Source organism: Strongylocentrotus purpuratus, unplaced genomic scaffold (assembly GCF_000002235.5).
Source record: "Strongylocentrotus purpuratus isolate Spur 01 unplaced genomic scaffold, Spur_5.0 spur5_scaffold_6, whole genome shotgun sequence".
Classification (NCBI taxonomy): domain Eukaryota; kingdom Metazoa; phylum Echinodermata; class Echinoidea; order Camarodonta; family Strongylocentrotidae; genus Strongylocentrotus; species Strongylocentrotus purpuratus.
In genome coordinates this window covers 46,828,271-46,845,609 of record NW_022145612.1, presented here as the reverse complement: position 1 = coordinate 46,845,609, position 17,339 = coordinate 46,828,271, and the positions used below count along the sequence as shown (strand labels likewise).

At 41.7% G+C, this 17,339-nt stretch overlaps 2 protein-coding genes across 2 annotated transcripts; one reads left to right on the top strand and one right to left on the bottom strand.

Annotated features, from left to right (window-relative positions):
• The first annotated feature begins 1,580 nt into the window (after positions 1-1,580).
• On the top strand, positions 1,581-4,159 carry LOC115919352. The gene is made up of 3 exons (XM_030972886.1): positions 1,581-2,209; positions 2,971-3,204; positions 3,689-4,159. The coding sequence occupies exons 1-3, from the start codon at positions 1,905-1,907 to the stop codon at positions 3,852-3,854; spliced, it is 705 nt and encodes a 234-aa protein (XP_030828746.1). The 5' UTR covers positions 1,581-1,904; the 3' UTR covers positions 3,855-4,159.
• A 1,347-nt stretch (positions 4,160-5,506) lies between these two features.
• On the bottom strand, positions 5,507-8,583 carry LOC115919233. Its single transcript, XM_030972510.1, has 4 exons — positions 8,485-8,583; positions 7,150-7,321; positions 6,638-6,786; positions 5,507-6,169 (listed from the first exon to the last, which is right to left on the bottom strand). Exons 1-4 carry the CDS (start codon positions 8,492-8,494, stop codon positions 5,991-5,993), a joined length of 510 nt encoding a protein of 169 aa, XP_030828370.1. The 5' UTR covers positions 8,495-8,583; the 3' UTR covers positions 5,507-5,990.
• Between the last annotated feature and the right edge of the window lie 8,756 nt (positions 8,584-17,339).

The following is a 17,339-nucleotide window of genomic DNA, read 5'->3' as shown; positions in this document are numbered from 1 at the left end:
AGGAAGCTTTATTATATCCATGACATGACGGAAATTCAATATACAACACTAGTTGTATGCCTCAATACATTTCCCCTATCTCGGGCACATGTAGCGGGAGGCGGGCACATCTACAGGGAGGTGGTTGTTTGACAACGTAAAACACGTAGAATCCAAAGAAAATCCATGAAAAGAAGATAAATTGATATTTGTGAAACTCAATTGTATCTTAGGAAGCTTTATTATATCCATGACATGACGGAAATTCAATATACAACACTAGTTGTATATGCCTCACTACATTTCCCCTATCTCGGGCACATGTAGCGGGAGGCGGGCACATCTACAGGGAGGTGCATGTTTTGATAACTTAAAACACGTAAAATCCAACGAAAATCAATGAAAAGAAGATAAATTGATATTTATGAAACTCATTTGTATCTTAGGAAGCTTTATTATATTCATGACATGTCAGAAATTCAATATAGGCTACAACACTAAGTTGTATGCCTTACTACATATCCCCTATCTCGGGCACATGTAGCGGGAGGCGGGCACATCTACAGGGAGGTGGTTGTTTGACAACGTAAAACACGTAGAATCCAAAGAAAATCCATGAAAAGAAGATAAATTGATATTTATGAAACTCATTTGTATCTTATGAAGCTTTATTATATTCATGACATGTCGGAAATTCGATATAGGCTACAACACTAAGTTGTATGCCTTACTACATATCCCCTATCTCGGGCACAAAGGCGGGCACATCTACAGGGAGGTGATGTATTGACAACGTTAAACACGTATACCTCAAAGAAAATCAATGCAAAGATGTTGAATTGATAGTTGTAAACTCATATATAAGGGAGATTTAATGTTACATCCGTTAACTCTCGGATATTGAATACAGAATACTATTTTATTACACAACTCGATCCCTATCTCGATCGGGCACATGTGGAGGTAGGCGAGCACATCTACAGGGAGGTGGTTTAGCCGACGACCGAGTTGGTCACGTGTTTTATGGAGTTAAAAAACGACCAAAAGAATCGCCATTTTTGTATAAACTGTATCAAAAATGTATCAAAATCCACACTAAATAAATTTACTTAACACTCAAACACTTCTACCTCATAATCACGGACAATACAACTTTATAATGGTAAGATTTTGCCCTGATTTGGCTGAACCACTGTGTTCATTGTACAGTCATGACCCCAATTCTGCACGTACGTACGTACGATCGTACGCGCGCAGTCAAGAACATCAATATTCATAAATTGACACGACGTCACTGATATGCATATTCATTGACCTCCTTGTAGATGTGCCCGATTAGAGGCTACCGTTTGTGCGAGTGTAGTAGCGTCGTGCATAAATCTGCATAATTAAAGTGACGCAATGAGGTCAAATATATTATCCGGTTTCTTAAACGATACTATCGATAAAATACATATTCATGAGGCTCATATCCAATCAAAAAGCCGCCTCGGTAGCTTATTTTGTCTTCAAATGATCCAAAAGAGGCGGAGCCTAATCCCATTCGTCTGCATGGTTTCCGCGCGTGCTGCTTTCCGTCTAGTAATTATATTTAAAGACCTTGACCGGAGCGTAAACAACCATACATCCACAGACGGCTAATGAAACACAAAATACAAATACAAGAAAGAAAAAATTAAATACCCTTTCATTACTGAGAAAAATGAAAATTACAGTACAACTGCCGCCCCCTCCCAAATTCGCCTCGGTCAAGAGCCCCCGCGCCGCACGGACTTGGGTGACGTCATTTCGTGTAGACTCGAATTGTTTGCTATAATTCTTCGCCGCGCGATGTTCGAGATCTACATTGATTTTGCGTACCGTGAATCCTTTCTGCTTTTTATCGATTGAAGTTTGAGAAGTTTTGAGAAGTCTTTCTAAAGAGAATGGCTACCCCAGTCGTCAGGGCAGATGCACAAGATGATTTAGTTATGGAATTTGAGTGTGAGGAGGATGGCAGTTGCGGGGAAAGCGGTGAAAATGACAGTGTCAGCGGTAGTAGTGACAGTCCGGACAGTACTGGCAGCAGCAGTGATACCGACAGCGATGCAAGTGATGCAGACGCCGGAGAACACGGGCGTATCGTCGAGTGGGAGTATGAGCCTTTACCTCGTGGTGAACCTGGGCAAAATGTTGGCGATGCTGGAAGGGCCAACAACGCAAATCGGCTTCATGAAAATGTCGAGGATTGGTAATTAAGACTTATAAGCTTATTGAATTTGTTGTGCATTCTAAATATTTATTCCCCCCAAAATTGAAATCAAATACCGTAGATCTCTAGACTCGGTCATAAATGGCATGTCTAATTCTAAAGTTAACTTGTTAAAATGATTCTCTAGATCTATGTCTGCGCACCTAAAATTCGACCTCGATTTCATTACACAGTAAGATATTATTTTTAGAATCATCATTGTTATTCCGTTCTTCATATTCTAATGATTACTGAAACAAAAAAACTCGACAAATTATTCACAAGAACAATTTTTTTTAACGAATTTCAGACGGGCTTGTCATTTTGTGTAGCAAAACTGAAAAGTGCCCATGTCTGCGCACTCACTATTTTGCACGCAATTCAATCAAGCACAGTGAAGTTTCATACCAGGGACAACCCCCTGTTCAGACTTTTCTTTTTTGACAATGATTGAAATTTTCAGGGTGGCAAATGAAACTTGCTAAAACTCATTTTTAATCTTCCCAATTATTTTCACAAATTTTGGTATCTAAATGAATTGTTGAGGTTAAGATTGAAAATTGGTGTCAGTTTGATGTTTTGTTCTATAAATATCGCGCATTTACGTGGGTGCGCAGACATAGGCACTGCCTTGGGCACTCTTACCATACTACGACTACGAGAACGATGTCATTTTTATATTTATCAGGAAGCTGTAATAAAATATTTATAAAATTATAGTAGGTGTATTGATTTTTGTTTGAATCTTTCTGTATTTCAAGGTGTACATGTGGAAGATGTCGTGTGCCTCCATCTTTCAATGAAGGTGATTGTGTCTGTTGTCAGGAAATTGCAGAGGTCAAGGCAGAGGCTGATCGACAGGGTTCAAGTTGTCTGGTGGATTCTGAGGAGTTTGAGCCGGCCATCCTAAATGCGACAACATTGTACATCGGATGGATGGAGTACACAGATAGGTGGCGCCGAGCAGCCAAAGCATTTGGGGACAGGAACAATGAGTAAGTTATGTTTCTCCTTTTCATCATTTTGGCAAGGGCAAAAAAAAAAATGGATTGATTTTGAAAGTTTATTGGGTGAAACTTTTCAAAACGAATTGAGTCACCGCAAGATGAATTACTAGTTTTGACCAAAATTCTTGCCTGGTGACCACTGGTGTACTAGCTGCCTTATCTGCAGGTGCTTCGGGGCACTTTTTCAGGAAATGTATACAAATAGGCAAGAATGACCACCGGTTTGTGAGTTTTAGCATGTTACCCCCCCCCCCCCCCCCAATAATCTGTAGTTATGAAACACAAACTTTATATGCGATTTTGAATGTTGCCCCCCACCGCCCGACAAACAATGACTAACCCTTGGTCATTTTAGTTTTTTTTAATCATTTTTATTTTCCTGAATTAATTAATAAAGAATTAATATTTTGACATCAAATCATCTATCCTAAGAAAAATAATGAAATTTTTTTTATTGCTTTTTATTTTACAGAAAATACAGGTATGTGGCCTACAGGAAAGTCGTGAGATGGTGTTGGGGCTGGCTCGGGAAGGACATCAGGGTGCAACTGCCAGCATGTGTCCATGCCTCAATAATGGAAGTGTATCCTGATGGACGTGGTCAGTACAAAGGGACCATCCTGCGTCGGTTGAGATGAGGATGTAACATCAACTATTGTCTTGCGAACTTTGAATGACTGTCATCTTCTATGTGATTGTCAGCCATCTTCTGTACGTTATTTGTGATCATCGGCTTTCATCTTCATATTCATCACAAATACTATTGTTTGAACTTCTCATGATGGTATGGTTGCTATGAACTTTGATCTCGACATTTGATTCTAATTTCCAAGAGCTGATATTCGAACTTTTGCAAAACTGTGATCAAGCAACGATTTCTTATGAGGAAGAATGTTGAAATCTATATAAACAAGCAACAACAAAAAAAACAAAAAAAACACAACATGCCTTGTTCCTTCTCTTTTGTTATACACCCTGCAATGTAATTTGTTTTAATAATTTGAGCATTTCATATACAGTCAACCTGCCGAGTCAGAAAAGGGGAGAGAAAGAGAAAATGAAATTGAAAGAGAAAACGAAATTGAGAGAAAGATAAATAACAGCATGGACACAACAAAGATAGACAGAGGAATAATGAGAGTAAGAGAAGGGAATTGCGGTTGACGAAATTTCAAATGTGTGATAAATGGTAAGCATCGTAATAAATCCAGGAAATCCTTTATTTTGCATCAAATCTATCCTCCCAAAAAGGATAAACCTTAACCCTATCTCCCACTCTGTCCCTCTTCCTCTCTCTTTCTCCTCTTCCACCCTCCACATTCCCATCTCTCTATCCCACTTCCTCTGTTTCCTCTTCCATATTTCCATCTCTCACTCTGTCCCTCCTCTCTTTCTCCTCCTCCACATTCCCATCTCTCACTCTGTCCCTCCTTCTCCTCTTCCACCCTCCACATTCCTATCTCTCACTCTGTCCCTCCTTCTCCTCTTCCACCCTCCACATTCCCATCTCTCACTCTGTCCCTCCTTCTCCTCTTCCTCCACATTCCCATCTCTCACTCTTTCACAATCTCTCTTTCTCCTCTTCCATCCATCACATTCCCATCTCTCACTCTTTCACAATCTCTCTTTCTCCTCTTCCATCCATCACATCCACATCTCTCACTCTATCCCTATTGGTATCTATCTTTATCCCTCTTCTTCCTTCACATTCTCTATCTCACTCTCATTTTCACAGCAATTTCCATCTTTAAATTATGAAGCTTCCTACAAGACACCTATAATAGAAATAAACAAGATTTGTGTTCCTTTAGATGAATTTTTGTTTACCTTTGCTCAAAATATTCTCAGAACATCCCATTGACGGTTTTTCCCTCCAATCATTTTCTTCTCTGTTTGTGCAATATATTTCAAAATGATGCACCATTGGAACAAAAACTTTGATGCAACATGTACATTACATTCATCCTTATTTTATGTAAAGTTTACAGGATAGATGACTATTTTTATTATATCTGCAAGGATGATTATTTTTCAATCTTTTATAACCAGGTTTTAGGACAAACAGGAAACCGCTGTTAGGAAAAAAAGTATGGATGCGATGAAGTATCATCACAATGTTTCCTCTTCTGTGATAATATGGCATGATCTTTAAAACTACTAACTTCGAAAATGAATAAAACAATTCACCTCGGCAGAAAAGGGAAAAAATCAAAAACAAAAAATAAAGTCATATCTGGTGCAATACATCAAATGGTTCTTGAATAAGAACAGTTTAGATGAAGAAAAAAAATGCATTTTTTAATTTTTTATTTTTTGCAAATAAGAAGCAAAAAGCATTGGCCAAGATGAAGGACTGTGAGAAAAATCAGATTATATTTGGTGCCAAATTCATGATCAACAGTGATTTACTTAGTGTTTATGAAAATCTAGTGCATATGCTTCAGAAATTGTTTTTAATTGAACTAAAAATGTAAGTTTTACAAATTTAATAAGTATTTTACCTATTAAAACCAATGACTATTGATGTGTACCATGGACTTTGGCTTGTGTAAGTATGTACAAGCTTACAGACAAGTTTCTAGTGCTTTACACTCACATAGAATCGGAATCCACTACTCACTTGCATAGAGTACTTCCATGTTACTCTCCATAATTATACTGGCATAAACATAATTTAGGGTCTATGAAAAACATGTCTTGTACTGAAATAAAACAATCAGTGGTTAATGTTCAGGTAGCTGACACATTCATCATAGTTTCTATCACCAAAAGAACTAGTTTCTATCGCCAAAGCGATGATGTTGTTCAAAAGCTTGCACGGCTTCTCCATTGTCGGGGTGATGATGAGAGGCACTCTGTGCTGGTTGAGGCTGTAGCTCCTCCATGTTGTCTCTGAGCTGCTCCCTGTTTTCCACCAGTTCTACGACAACTCTCATCAGGGCTTTCACATAACCTACAAGATAAAATCCAAAACTATACCTTGAAAATTCATCTATACGGTGTTAAAAAAATACATTTTGATAAGAGGAAAAAAGGAAAAGAGAAAAATAAGAACATAAGAAGAGAAAACTCTTTTTCTCACAAATATTGAATTACCTAATTTTACACACTATTTGTAGGTGGATGACCAATCAAATACCAATGGCATGCACATGTTCTTTGCTGAATAGGTAGTTCACTGACTTGGGGACTGACATATATGCCTGTTTCTGCTTGCTATTCAATATTACACATTTGCAGAAAGTAACCCAATACATGTTTATAATTATCAATTTAATCAACAGATTAAATTAAGGGCATATAGGCCACAAGAATCTACTAATTTGAATTCTATTGATCATGAAGTAATAAAAGATTTCTATATATAATTGAGCTCTTTTGTTGAATATTGATATCATTCACTAGACATGTGGCTACTTACCACATGTGCCAGCTGTCAGCACTCTCTCCACTGTGTGGCCTCCTTCCTTCGAGCGTGGATACTTCAACCTGTACACTGGGTTCCCTTCGGCATCAACAGCCTGGGCTCTATCACAATTTTCGTTCCAATGTAGGACAGCCAAATATAATCTGAAAAGAGTGAAGTTAAAAATAAAGGTCACATGAATAACATACTTGTGACAGTTGATTTTATCTTTTTGGTAATGTAATGTCTATCATCATAAACTTGTTACCTACTCTCCAATAAGTGAAGGCAAGAGTTAGTGTAAAAAGCATGTGTTACAAATAATAAATAAAAAAAAATAAAAAAAACCAACAAAATATGAAATAGAAAGAACCTGGCTATAACAAAAAGAAAATAATATCTTTAAAACATAAAACCAATAAAATCAAATTCAAAAGAAGAAGAAGAAACAACACTGCCCTCTGTGACGTTCTTGTTAAATTTATATTAGGGGAGCATAATGTTGATGAATTAATTGCCTAATTTACCTGCACTTCATCCCTTGATATGAGTATACAAGCAACTTGGGGCAAAAGTGAAGGAGGATGTTGTGGAATGATTCAACCTTGCTGGTTTGGGCATGTGGGGACATCATCCCAATGTCGTTCATCAGTCTGGTCCTCAGCCATTCCTCTCGAAGCTTGTCGTACACCTTTGTACCTGTAATAAGATTGGGAATATAATATATGCGGTAAAGGTGAAGGAGAGTTCATTTAAATAGTTAGCAATCATGATCTCGGCATTTCCAAGCATCTCATCCCTTCGCCAAAACTATTTTTTCATTCCACAATGAATATTAATCATTTAGAAAATTGCAACAAAAAAAATATGAATGTCATGATCAAAATTGAACTAAATTAAACTTGAATGTACATTATTAAAATAAATGTAAATATTTTGCTCGCATTTTGACAAACATCTTCAAAGTATTATTACACCGTATGCATATAAATAAGGATTTTACCCACATCCAAACAAAAAGAACAACTTGAGGCTAGTTTCATAGAAAAAAAAAAAGCAAAGTTAATCTGTAGTCGGATAAAAAAAATAGAAGCAAAGTCAACAACAAATGACCGATGATTTTGTTTTAATAATCATCCCTGGCAACAACACTAGATCTAGACTCTAGACCATTTTGATTTGAATAAAAACAGTGTTTTCATCACGAGAAAGTATCAAGAAGAGGCACCCATGTGATTTCTGACATCAATTCAAAATAATTTAGTTCCTGGCTTCACTGTACTGCAGTGCACTGCCACTGGGCGGCACGAGTCCAAGGCCTAGATTCTACCAACTACCTAGTTTTCTTTTTCTTCTTTTTTAGGCCCAATTCTTCTTCAAAATCTCCATTTCATCTTCTTCTTATTTTTCATTGTTTACAGACTATATTCTAGACAATAAAACAATGTAGATCTAATTAAATAATTCTTTGATTTAATGCTGGTAAACCATGCAAAAGGAAAGGCTATCTGTGCGATAAAAGCGAGCGAAACTTAGTTTTGTTCGAGAAATATTCCACGACCACCAGCATGACACGGCGCGGCAAGTCAGGCCGGGCCGGCCGCGGCCCGAGTGCTCTCGCGAGGCTCAGCGATAGATTGCTGAAAGTTGTGCAATCGCAGACCGAGGCAGGCAGCCAGCAGCGCGGGCAAATGATTCGTTTCAATCTAATTTAGTGGAAATTTGGGGTTGATATTCCATATTACGTAGCGTGAAATTAATACAGATATAAAATGTCAACATTCTAATCGTAAAATGTCCAAATACAGCTTCGACATTGATATTTACAACAACAAAAAAAGAGAGAAGAAAACTTCACATACCGACCACCATGCGAAGAACCAGCTGCAATACCGAGTGGCCAAATAACCTACACGTTATGACGTCATCAGAAACGGGTAGAAACGGCCACCGGCTAGCGCAGCCGAACTAAATCTCCGGGGTGCCCCTCTCAAATCCGTGAATCCTGGGGTTCGGATGCTAAATACTTCTTTCAGAGGCCGTGGAATCTCGAGAAGTTTGCATTTTCATATTCAGTAAATATTCACGAGTCCGTAGGTATATAATTTGTCTATATAATGCTCTGCTCCGGTCAAGGTCTTTAAACGTCTTTGCCCTAACCCCTCCCGCGACTTAGTTGCGCACACAAATTTTTTGAGTTGCTAGGCTACCGCAATCGCGCGGTTACGCGCAGCGCGTAGGAATTCAATACTCTTGCCTTGGACTTGATGTTGGATTTTTCTTATTTGGGTTAGTAAATTCCTCTTGATCTCGTTTCCTGTTTTTAGAGCTAGATCTAGACCTACAGCTAGACCTAATCATGAATCAATAAAAAGGATGAGGTATATAAAACAAATATGGACTGCTCTGTAATCGGATGATGGTGGGAACTACCACTCCCTCGGTGGTGTTCACACCGGCCCTTCTATCAACCCCTCGGCTTCGCCTCGGGGATGATAGAAGGGCCGGTGTAAACACTACCTTGGGAGTGATATTTCCCACCATCATCCTCATGAGCAGTCAATATTTGTATACTGTACCCGTTCCACAAAAAACCTTAAATCAGTGCTCAGCAAATGGGATGGGATATACTACTATACAAAGGCCCTTAACTAGGATTTTTTTGGGGGGGGGGGGGGGGGGGGGGGGGGGGGGAGGTGTAGACAACTAGACATTATATGAGGGGGACCCCTTCGAGTGTGCAAATATCCAAGTTGAGGGGGGGGGGAGGGTCTGTAGAGAGGGTGTGACCTGGTAAATTTGTTGGCATAATCTGACTGAAAATTAAGTTTTAGGTACAATTTTGAACACCAAGACGGTTTCACTAATAACTGTGTCCTACCTATGTTGTATGCTTGTTACATATTTCCTTTACCTAATATCACACTGAGCATATTTTTTTTAATGGACCTCTCGTCGCTAGCAGGGGGGGGGGGGGGGGGGGGGGGGGAGGGGGGTATGGTCCTGATACATGTACATATATGAATGTACTAACTGCAGGCGCGGATCCAGGGGGGCCGAGCAGGCCTTGGCCCCCCCCCCCCCCCCCCCCCCCCCCCCCCCCAAAAAAAAAAAAAAAAAAAAAAAAAAAGAGAGAAGAAAGGAAAAGAAGGGAAAGGAAAGAGGAGAGAAAGGGAAAGAAAGAAGAGGAAGAAGAAAAGAAAAGGGGAAAGAAGGAGATCGGGGGACCGAAAGGGCCTTGCCTTGCCCAGGCTGTTGACCCCCCCCCCCCCCCCCCCCCCCCCCCCCCCCAAAAAAAAAATAAGAGAGAAGGAAGGAAAGGGAAAGAAAAAAGTAAAAGAGGAGATACTGGCGTACTGATAGGGGGGGGGGGCTTGGTTTCATTTCTAATTCCACAACGGTGGATTACAAATAATGCTGAAATTACATAATTTCCGAGATTTTTCCTCACTTTTTAGTAAATTATACGTTTGTATGTGTTTGTTGGAAAATGACAAATTCCTAAATTTACAGCCGGGCAAGAAATATGATTCTTGAGATTTCTACATGTCAGGGCCCGAGGTACGGTGGGGATCGAAAGCTCTGAGCTCCCCCCCCCCCCCACTTGTTTTGAAAAAGTGTATTAAAGAGAAATAAAATAGAATGAGAGCAAGAAAGAAAGAATAGTTAACTGCCAGTGTTAACAAATAATGAGGCATCAAAATATGCTCAGCTGACCGTGATTAAATGCCTAAAACCCCTAAGCTTCCGGGGGCTCTGCCCCCTGGATTCCACCTAGGGCCCTATGGGAGGCCCTTAGATGCTCATCTGACGGTAATTTAATGCCTAAAACCCCTGATTTTTGGGGGCTCCACCCAGTGGCGGATCCAGGGGGGGGGGGGGGGGGGGCCCGGGGGGCCCGGCCCCCCCCCCCCTTGAGAAAAAAATCATGTAAAATCACGTGATTTTTACCTTTTTGGGGGGTTGGGCCCCCCCCCCCCTGGCGCTCAAGGGGGGGTGCAAATTGAAAAATTTTTGAGGATCAAAAAAAAAAAAAATGTGCTCACTACTCAACTTCATTTTTAAAGATATAGTTGAGTTCTGGTCATGCGATTGCATTGTGAAAGAAACGGTGTGGAACCGACCAGAAAAGATTGATCATCTAGCATATAAGAATTTGTGTGTATTGCAAGGTTCTGGAATCATCAAAATGATAAGAAATTTGGCCAAGTCTTGGTAAAGTTACAAACATTTGCACAGAAAGATGTATATGGGACTACACGAACACGTGGCGTAAAAAGCCGGCCCCCCGATTTTTACGATGTTACATGCATATTTAGAATATGAAGGCATTTGAAGAGCCATGCTTTTCAGGGAACATGTCTTAACTGATGTTCTTCCACACTTGCATAATAAGAATGAGTAATGCTCACAAATTATTTTTCACCTCTTCCCAGAACTCAACCTTCTCTTTAAAGCCATCGGTCCTCTGGTTGCTTTAATATTCACAAGCATACTTTCTTAGCACTCAGGTAAAACCAACCAAGATTTGTTAGAGTTGATCCCTGCTAATGTAAGCTCACATAAATGCTACTACATTATTGGTCTGCACTTTCAATATCATAAGAAATGACTTGCGAGTCTAATCTTCTGTTTTACGAATAAATAGACATATTCTAGAAATCTATAAATGTATTCTATTTTTGATGCAAAATGTACCGTTTTCAAATTGATACATACATTCAGAAAAAAAGATTTAACCCCATCATGATTAATTTAACAGTTACTCTGCAGATAAATGTGACAGACAAGATGCATGCTTCACAAGCAAAATGGCTTACAGTGTACACAAAGCATATCCAATAGTGGCCTGCAAGGCTTGTACCTGCAGATATTCAAGTCATCTTTAAAGGATACGTTATTGGAGACGTGTTGCCTATAATCCAATAGATAGAGAGATTCACTGAGAAAGCCACACAGCACGATGCCAATACAAGACCCTGCAAAAAGGAACATAAAAAAGGGAGTTTGTCTTAATAACTGGAAAATTCAGATGATATTGCACATATCGGGCAATACTTTGGTACATTTATTTGAGATATACATACAGCCTCCTTATTGCAGTTTTTCAATTCTACTAATCAGAGTACACATGCACTATAGGAGTGTGCCATATATTTTCCTTAATCAAGTAACAATTTTGTTTCTTTTATCAATTAAATACAATTTTGTCTCTCTCTCTCTAAAGCAACTAAAACAGTATACTTTCTAAAGAAAATTAATATATGGCTTCATAATACTGCCACATAAAAATATTTTGTAAAGAATTTACCTAAATATTCAATGTACATGTACTTAGTAGATGATAATGTCTCTATAAAATGTAAATCCATGCTGACAAGCCTACTAATATGCTAAGAATTGATCATTGATGTCATCATAATCATCACTATTAATATTATTATCATTATTATTATTATTATTATTATTATTATTATTATTATTATTATTATTATTATTATTATCATCATCATTATCATTATCATCATCATCATCATCATCATCGTCATCATCATCATCACCGTCATCATCATTATAATCATCATTTTAATTGTTATTATTGTAACGGGTTTTGTCCGGGGTCCCTGCACCATTACCGAGCGGTCAATAAATCTCACGAGACTCCAATCACCCGCACGGTTCTTTCATAAACAGTGAAGCTATCACTCCAACATCATCGATCGCACTCAGATCACGCTACTTTTCTATAATACACGGAAACACAGTGTCATTTTACATCAAAAGGTACTTGCCTTTATTCACGAAGAACTCCAACTTTACAATGTAACTTCCCTTCAACAGCTAGTAGCAGTACTCCGATTCACCCTGTTTCACCTATCTTATCCTGCCCTCCCTAGCTACCTGCCCGAACACGTCCTCTCTTGCTCATGCCTAATACCTAACTCCCACCCGCATGCACTGACCCACATACGCCCGCTACGTTGAAACAACTCCGTTACACTGCCCCCTCCTTAATTTAAAAACGTCCTCGTTTTATAAACTTAAAAACAACTAATCCCGTGCGTAACATTAACTATAAAACTGCAAGTCACAAAACATCTCAAAACTTGAACAATTAATAACTGATGAAAACATGAAAAATATACAGAGTCCGTTTCTTTTTTTTTTTTTTATTACACGTAGTAAGTCCTTTGGTTATTATCTGCGATCATCATATGAACTTGTGCATAGCGTCTAACATCTCACTGAACGGATTGGGTTGAATCATCAAATCCTGCAATGATGTCGACATGAAACTCCTTCCTTGATTCCTCTTTACTAACAAGGATCCCCCTTGAAATATTTGCCTAGTGGTAGTCTGCGTCACGCTCTGAATCCTCCCTAAGATAGCTCGCGAGAACTGCTCATCTGACATATGAACACCTACGACTCCAGCTTGGACACTACGCACCTTCGTCGTCCCCCCGCCTTCTTCCTTCTGACTCACGTCGGCACTATTCCGCAAGAAGATGGCGCCGTACTTCCTCTCCCTCGTCTCTTGGAAAACTTTCTCTGCCCCATTATACGAGGTCTGGGAGGAAAATTCATCAACTTCCACCCTCTGGTTGCGCAACAACCTCTTCACGTCAAGGGGCGGAATCGGACGACCTACATGGACACTCCTGACATCAACAGCTGTGCCTCCACAACCATCTTCCGGCGACGCCACATCAGCGACTGCAGATTCCTCTGATTCAGAACTGGTGAGTTGCTGCTGTCTCATCATAGCGAGTGGCTTACCAGACAGTCTTCTCGAGCGACTGCCTTTCCTCCCCTCTACTTCTTCCCTGGTGCGAGGAGAGACGACAACCTGGAGCGGGTCTTGGGGCAACTCATCGCGTTCAAGCTTTGCCTGAACAACTTGTTTCTTCCTGTCCTTTCTCTTCTTCTCCTCTCTCCGGTTCGGCAAAGGCGACCTCGACGGGCTCCTACTGCGACGGCGATGATCAGACTTGCTCTGCCTTTCAAGGTACCTTCCCCGCGACTGGCTTCGCTCCCGGTCTTGGGATTTCTCAGGATGTCTGTCTCTGCAATGTGCCGTTAAGTTATCTTTCCTGTTGTATGCTCTGCTGCAATATTGACATACAAAGCGTTGTTCGTCCTTGTGTTCGACGTCAATGTGACGATCCAAGCTCCTCTTGTGTGCAAAGTACTTCTGGCATGTGAAGCACTTGATTGTCCTCTCGGAGTCCCCTCCCATGTTGATCCCTCAGCACGAACACGATCTGTGCAAGCAACAAAGAAAGAATTGAAGTGATTACTAATCTATGATTTCAGTACAAATTCGAAGCTTCATCCGTCAATCCAGCAAAATAGTCACATAATCATGTCAATGCAATCACGCTAAAGTCAAATCTCATATAGAAGTCGCCCTGGCGCATTCCTTGTCCGTGGTGGATTTCGTCTAGGAACTGGGCTTGGCTGTACAGTACTGTCCGCTTTACTTTGCAACAACTCCCCTTCGGCTATGTCTTGTATCTGCTCAGTTTCTGTTTCTGCCTGGACTCCAACACCATCTTCTACAAGGTCTTCTGTTTGTGATATTCCACTCTCCTCTTCAGCGTGGTCTACTTGCTGACTTGTAGGTTCATCAATCCACGAGGCAAGAGGTTCACCTAAATAAGGCTTTAACCTGTCAGCATGAACTACCATCTTCTTTCCTCGGTTCTTTGCCTGTATCCTGTAGACGACATCAGACAATCGATGAATGATGAGGAACGGCCCTTTCCAACGACGCTGCAATTTGGGAGACAACCCCTTTGTCCTAGCTGAGTTGTAGCACCACACAAATTGCCCGACCGTTAATTCATGTGCATGTGCTTTCCTGTCGTAGACCTTCTTCTGCCTCCTTGAACTCTCTGATGTGTTCTCCCTCGCTCGTTCGTGCGCCAGCCTCATCTTGTTCCTTAGGTTTTCCGCATAATCCGTATCCAGACCGCGATCCAGCTCCCGATCATCCTTGCACAAGTCAGCGGAAAGGTCTATTGGCAGATGTACTTCTCGCCCTAACACCAACATGTTCGGTGTCTCGCCGGTCGACTCCTGAGGGGATGAACGGTAGGCGAAGAGAGCGAGGGGTAACTTCTCATCCCAATCTCTTTGCCGTCTGGTAGGTTCGATGGCCATGGACACAATGGTGATCAACGTACGATTGAATCGCTCAATTAGTCCATCGGATTTCGGGTTGTACGGCGTTGTCCGTGTCTTCTCTATGCCCAAGACACTACACATCTCTCTGAAGACCGCTGATTCAAAATTTCGGCCCTGGTCCGAATGCAAGACTGATGGGACTCCAAAACGACATACAAACTGGTTCACGAACTCAGTCGCCACAGTTGTTGCTTTCTGGTCAGGTATTGCATAGGCTTCCATCCATCGGGTGAAATAATCTCCCACAACCATTATGTATCGGTTCCCTCGCTCCGACTCGGGAAGGGGGCCCATGATGTCCAAAGCGACTCTTTCCATCGGCATGCCGACTTGGTGCTGCTGCAAGGGGGCCCTCCTGGTCTTGTTGGGTGATTTTTTAGAAGCACATACGTTGCATTGACGTACTGTGGACCTAACATCTGTATCCAGGCCAGGCCAGTAGAATCGCTGGCGAACCTTTGCTGTAGTCCTACGCATTCCGAGATGTCCGCCTGAAGGCCCGCTGTGTATTTCTTGGACCATCATCTTCCTGAGGGCCTCAGGCAACACAACATGCCACTCAATCTGATCGCCTCTGTTTGACTCCCATCTTCTACAAAGGACGCCGTTTCTGATCTCGAGTTGGTCCCAGCATCGCCAATATGCCTTCTTCGCAGCTGAAAAGGAAGACATTGTACTCCAGTTGGCCCGGTCTTCTCCTTTCTCCTTCATCTCTATGACCCAACTCATGGAACTGTCATCTAGTTGTCTGTCTCTCATGTCTGCAGAGGTGATTGATGGCTCGAGGGTCACGGCGTTCACTTTCACTCCATTGTCTATGTGAACTTCTGGGATTTTCTGTTGCTCTTCCAGAGGTGGCTCACCTCCTCCACACTGCTTGCAAGCAACACATGGCCTTCTCGACAGGCTGTCAGCGTTGGAATGAGAACGACCAGCCCTGTGTACTATCTCTATGTCATATTCTGCTATGACCTGTAGCCATCGTGCCATCTGCGCCTGCGGGTCACGGAAAATCAGCAGCCATCTCAAGGCGCCGTGGTTGGTTCTGACAGTAATTTTACTTCCGTATAAGTACTGTCTGAAATGCTTGAGGTAGACAACAACGGCTAGAAGTTCGCGTCTTGTCACACAGTAGTTCCTTTCGGGTTTGGATAGAGCTCTGCTTGCATATGCGATGACTCGCTCCTTTCCTCCTACTTCTTGAGAGAGTACCGCACCTATGCCCACGTTGCTTGCATCAGTGTCCAGTATGTATGACTTTTCAGGGTCTGGGTATGCGAGGACTGGTGCCGTCAGGAGATGTTCCTTCAACTCAGAGAAAGCGCAGTCACACTCGTTAGTCCAGATGAATTCCCTGCCTTTTTCGGTGAGCTGGTGAAGAGGACGTGCAATGTTTGCAAAACCACCAATGAAACGTCGGTAGTATGACGCCAATCCGAGGAAGCTTTGGACTTCTTTAACAGAAGTTGGAACTGGCCAATCCTCCACTACCACTTTGATCTTTTCAGGATCGGTAGAGATGCCATCAGGTGACACTACGTGGCCAAGGTACAAGACACTCCTTTTGAAGAGATGGCACTTTCTGGGTTTCAGCTTCAACCCGGCATCCCGGAGGCGCTGGAAAACTGTCTCTAGTCTTGTCAACTCTTCATCTACAGTCTTAGCAAAAACAATCACATCATCGAGGTACACGAGTAGAACCTTCCAGTGTAACCCTGCAAGGACACGCTCCATAAGACGTTCAAACGTCGACGGCGCGTTACAGAGCCCAAACGGCATGACCCGCCAGGAGTAGAGGCCACCACGGACCACAAATGCCGACTTCTTCTGGGCATCCTCATCTAGCTCGACCTGCCAATATCCTGACGCTAGATCTAGAGTTGAGAACCATTCTGATCCACCCAGAGTGTCCAGTGTCTCATCAATGCGGGGTATCGGAAATGCATCTTTCACTGTCACGTTGTTGAGTCGCCTATAGTCTATGCAAAATCTCTTCGATCCGTCCTTTTTGCGTACCAACACAACGTTTGAAGCCCACGGGCTTTCTGTTGGCACTATGCTTCCAGATTGAAGCATGTCCTGTATCTGGGAGTCAATCTCTTGCTGTTCCTTTGGTGGGAATCTTCGTGGCCTCTCCTTTATCGTTGACGCATTCCCTGTGTTGATGCCATGGCGAACAAGGTTGGTCCGTCCAATATCTGTGTCAGATTTCGCAAATACGTCTTGGTTCTTGCGTAGAAGTTCGGCAATGTTATCGTGAAAGCTGTTGGGTACCTCTGTCTTGCTCCGCTTGAACAAATCAACCAAATGTGGAGGGACGTCACCTGTATCTTCATCGTTGGATGTGTGCATTGTCATGTCTACAACATCAGTCTTTTTCACCGGGGTAAAGTGACCTGCCATTGTGCCTCGCTTGATAGTGCATTCCCTGTCTCCGGGGTTGTACACTCGAATAGGTACTGTGTTGTCTGTAGATTCTGCCAAGATTCTTGCAACCATCACCCCTTTTCTTCCTACTTCGTTTTCC

Bases quoted from the DNA above. Each gene is read 5' to 3' on its own strand.
- LOC115919352 (XM_030972886.1), top strand. From the start codon at position 1,905: ATGGCTACCCCAGTCGTCAGGGCAGATGCACAAGATGATTTAGTTATG. The intron at 2,210-2,970 runs GTAATTAAGACT...CTGTATTTCAAG, and splicing joins CATGAAAATGTCGAGGATTG to GTGTACATGTGGAAGATGTC. The intron at 3,205-3,688 runs GTAAGTTATGTT...TTTATTTTACAG, and splicing joins TTTGGGGACAGGAACAATGA to AAAATACAGGTATGTGGCCT.
- LOC115919233 (XM_030972510.1), bottom strand. The intron at 6,787-7,149 runs GTAAATTAGGCA...CACTCTTTTCAG, and splicing joins TATCAAGGGATGAAGTGCAG to ATTATATTTGGCTGTCCTAC. The intron at 6,170-6,637 runs GTAAGTAGCCAC...TTTATCTTGTAG, and splicing joins GCTGACAGCTGGCACATGTG to GTTATGTGAAAGCCCTGATG.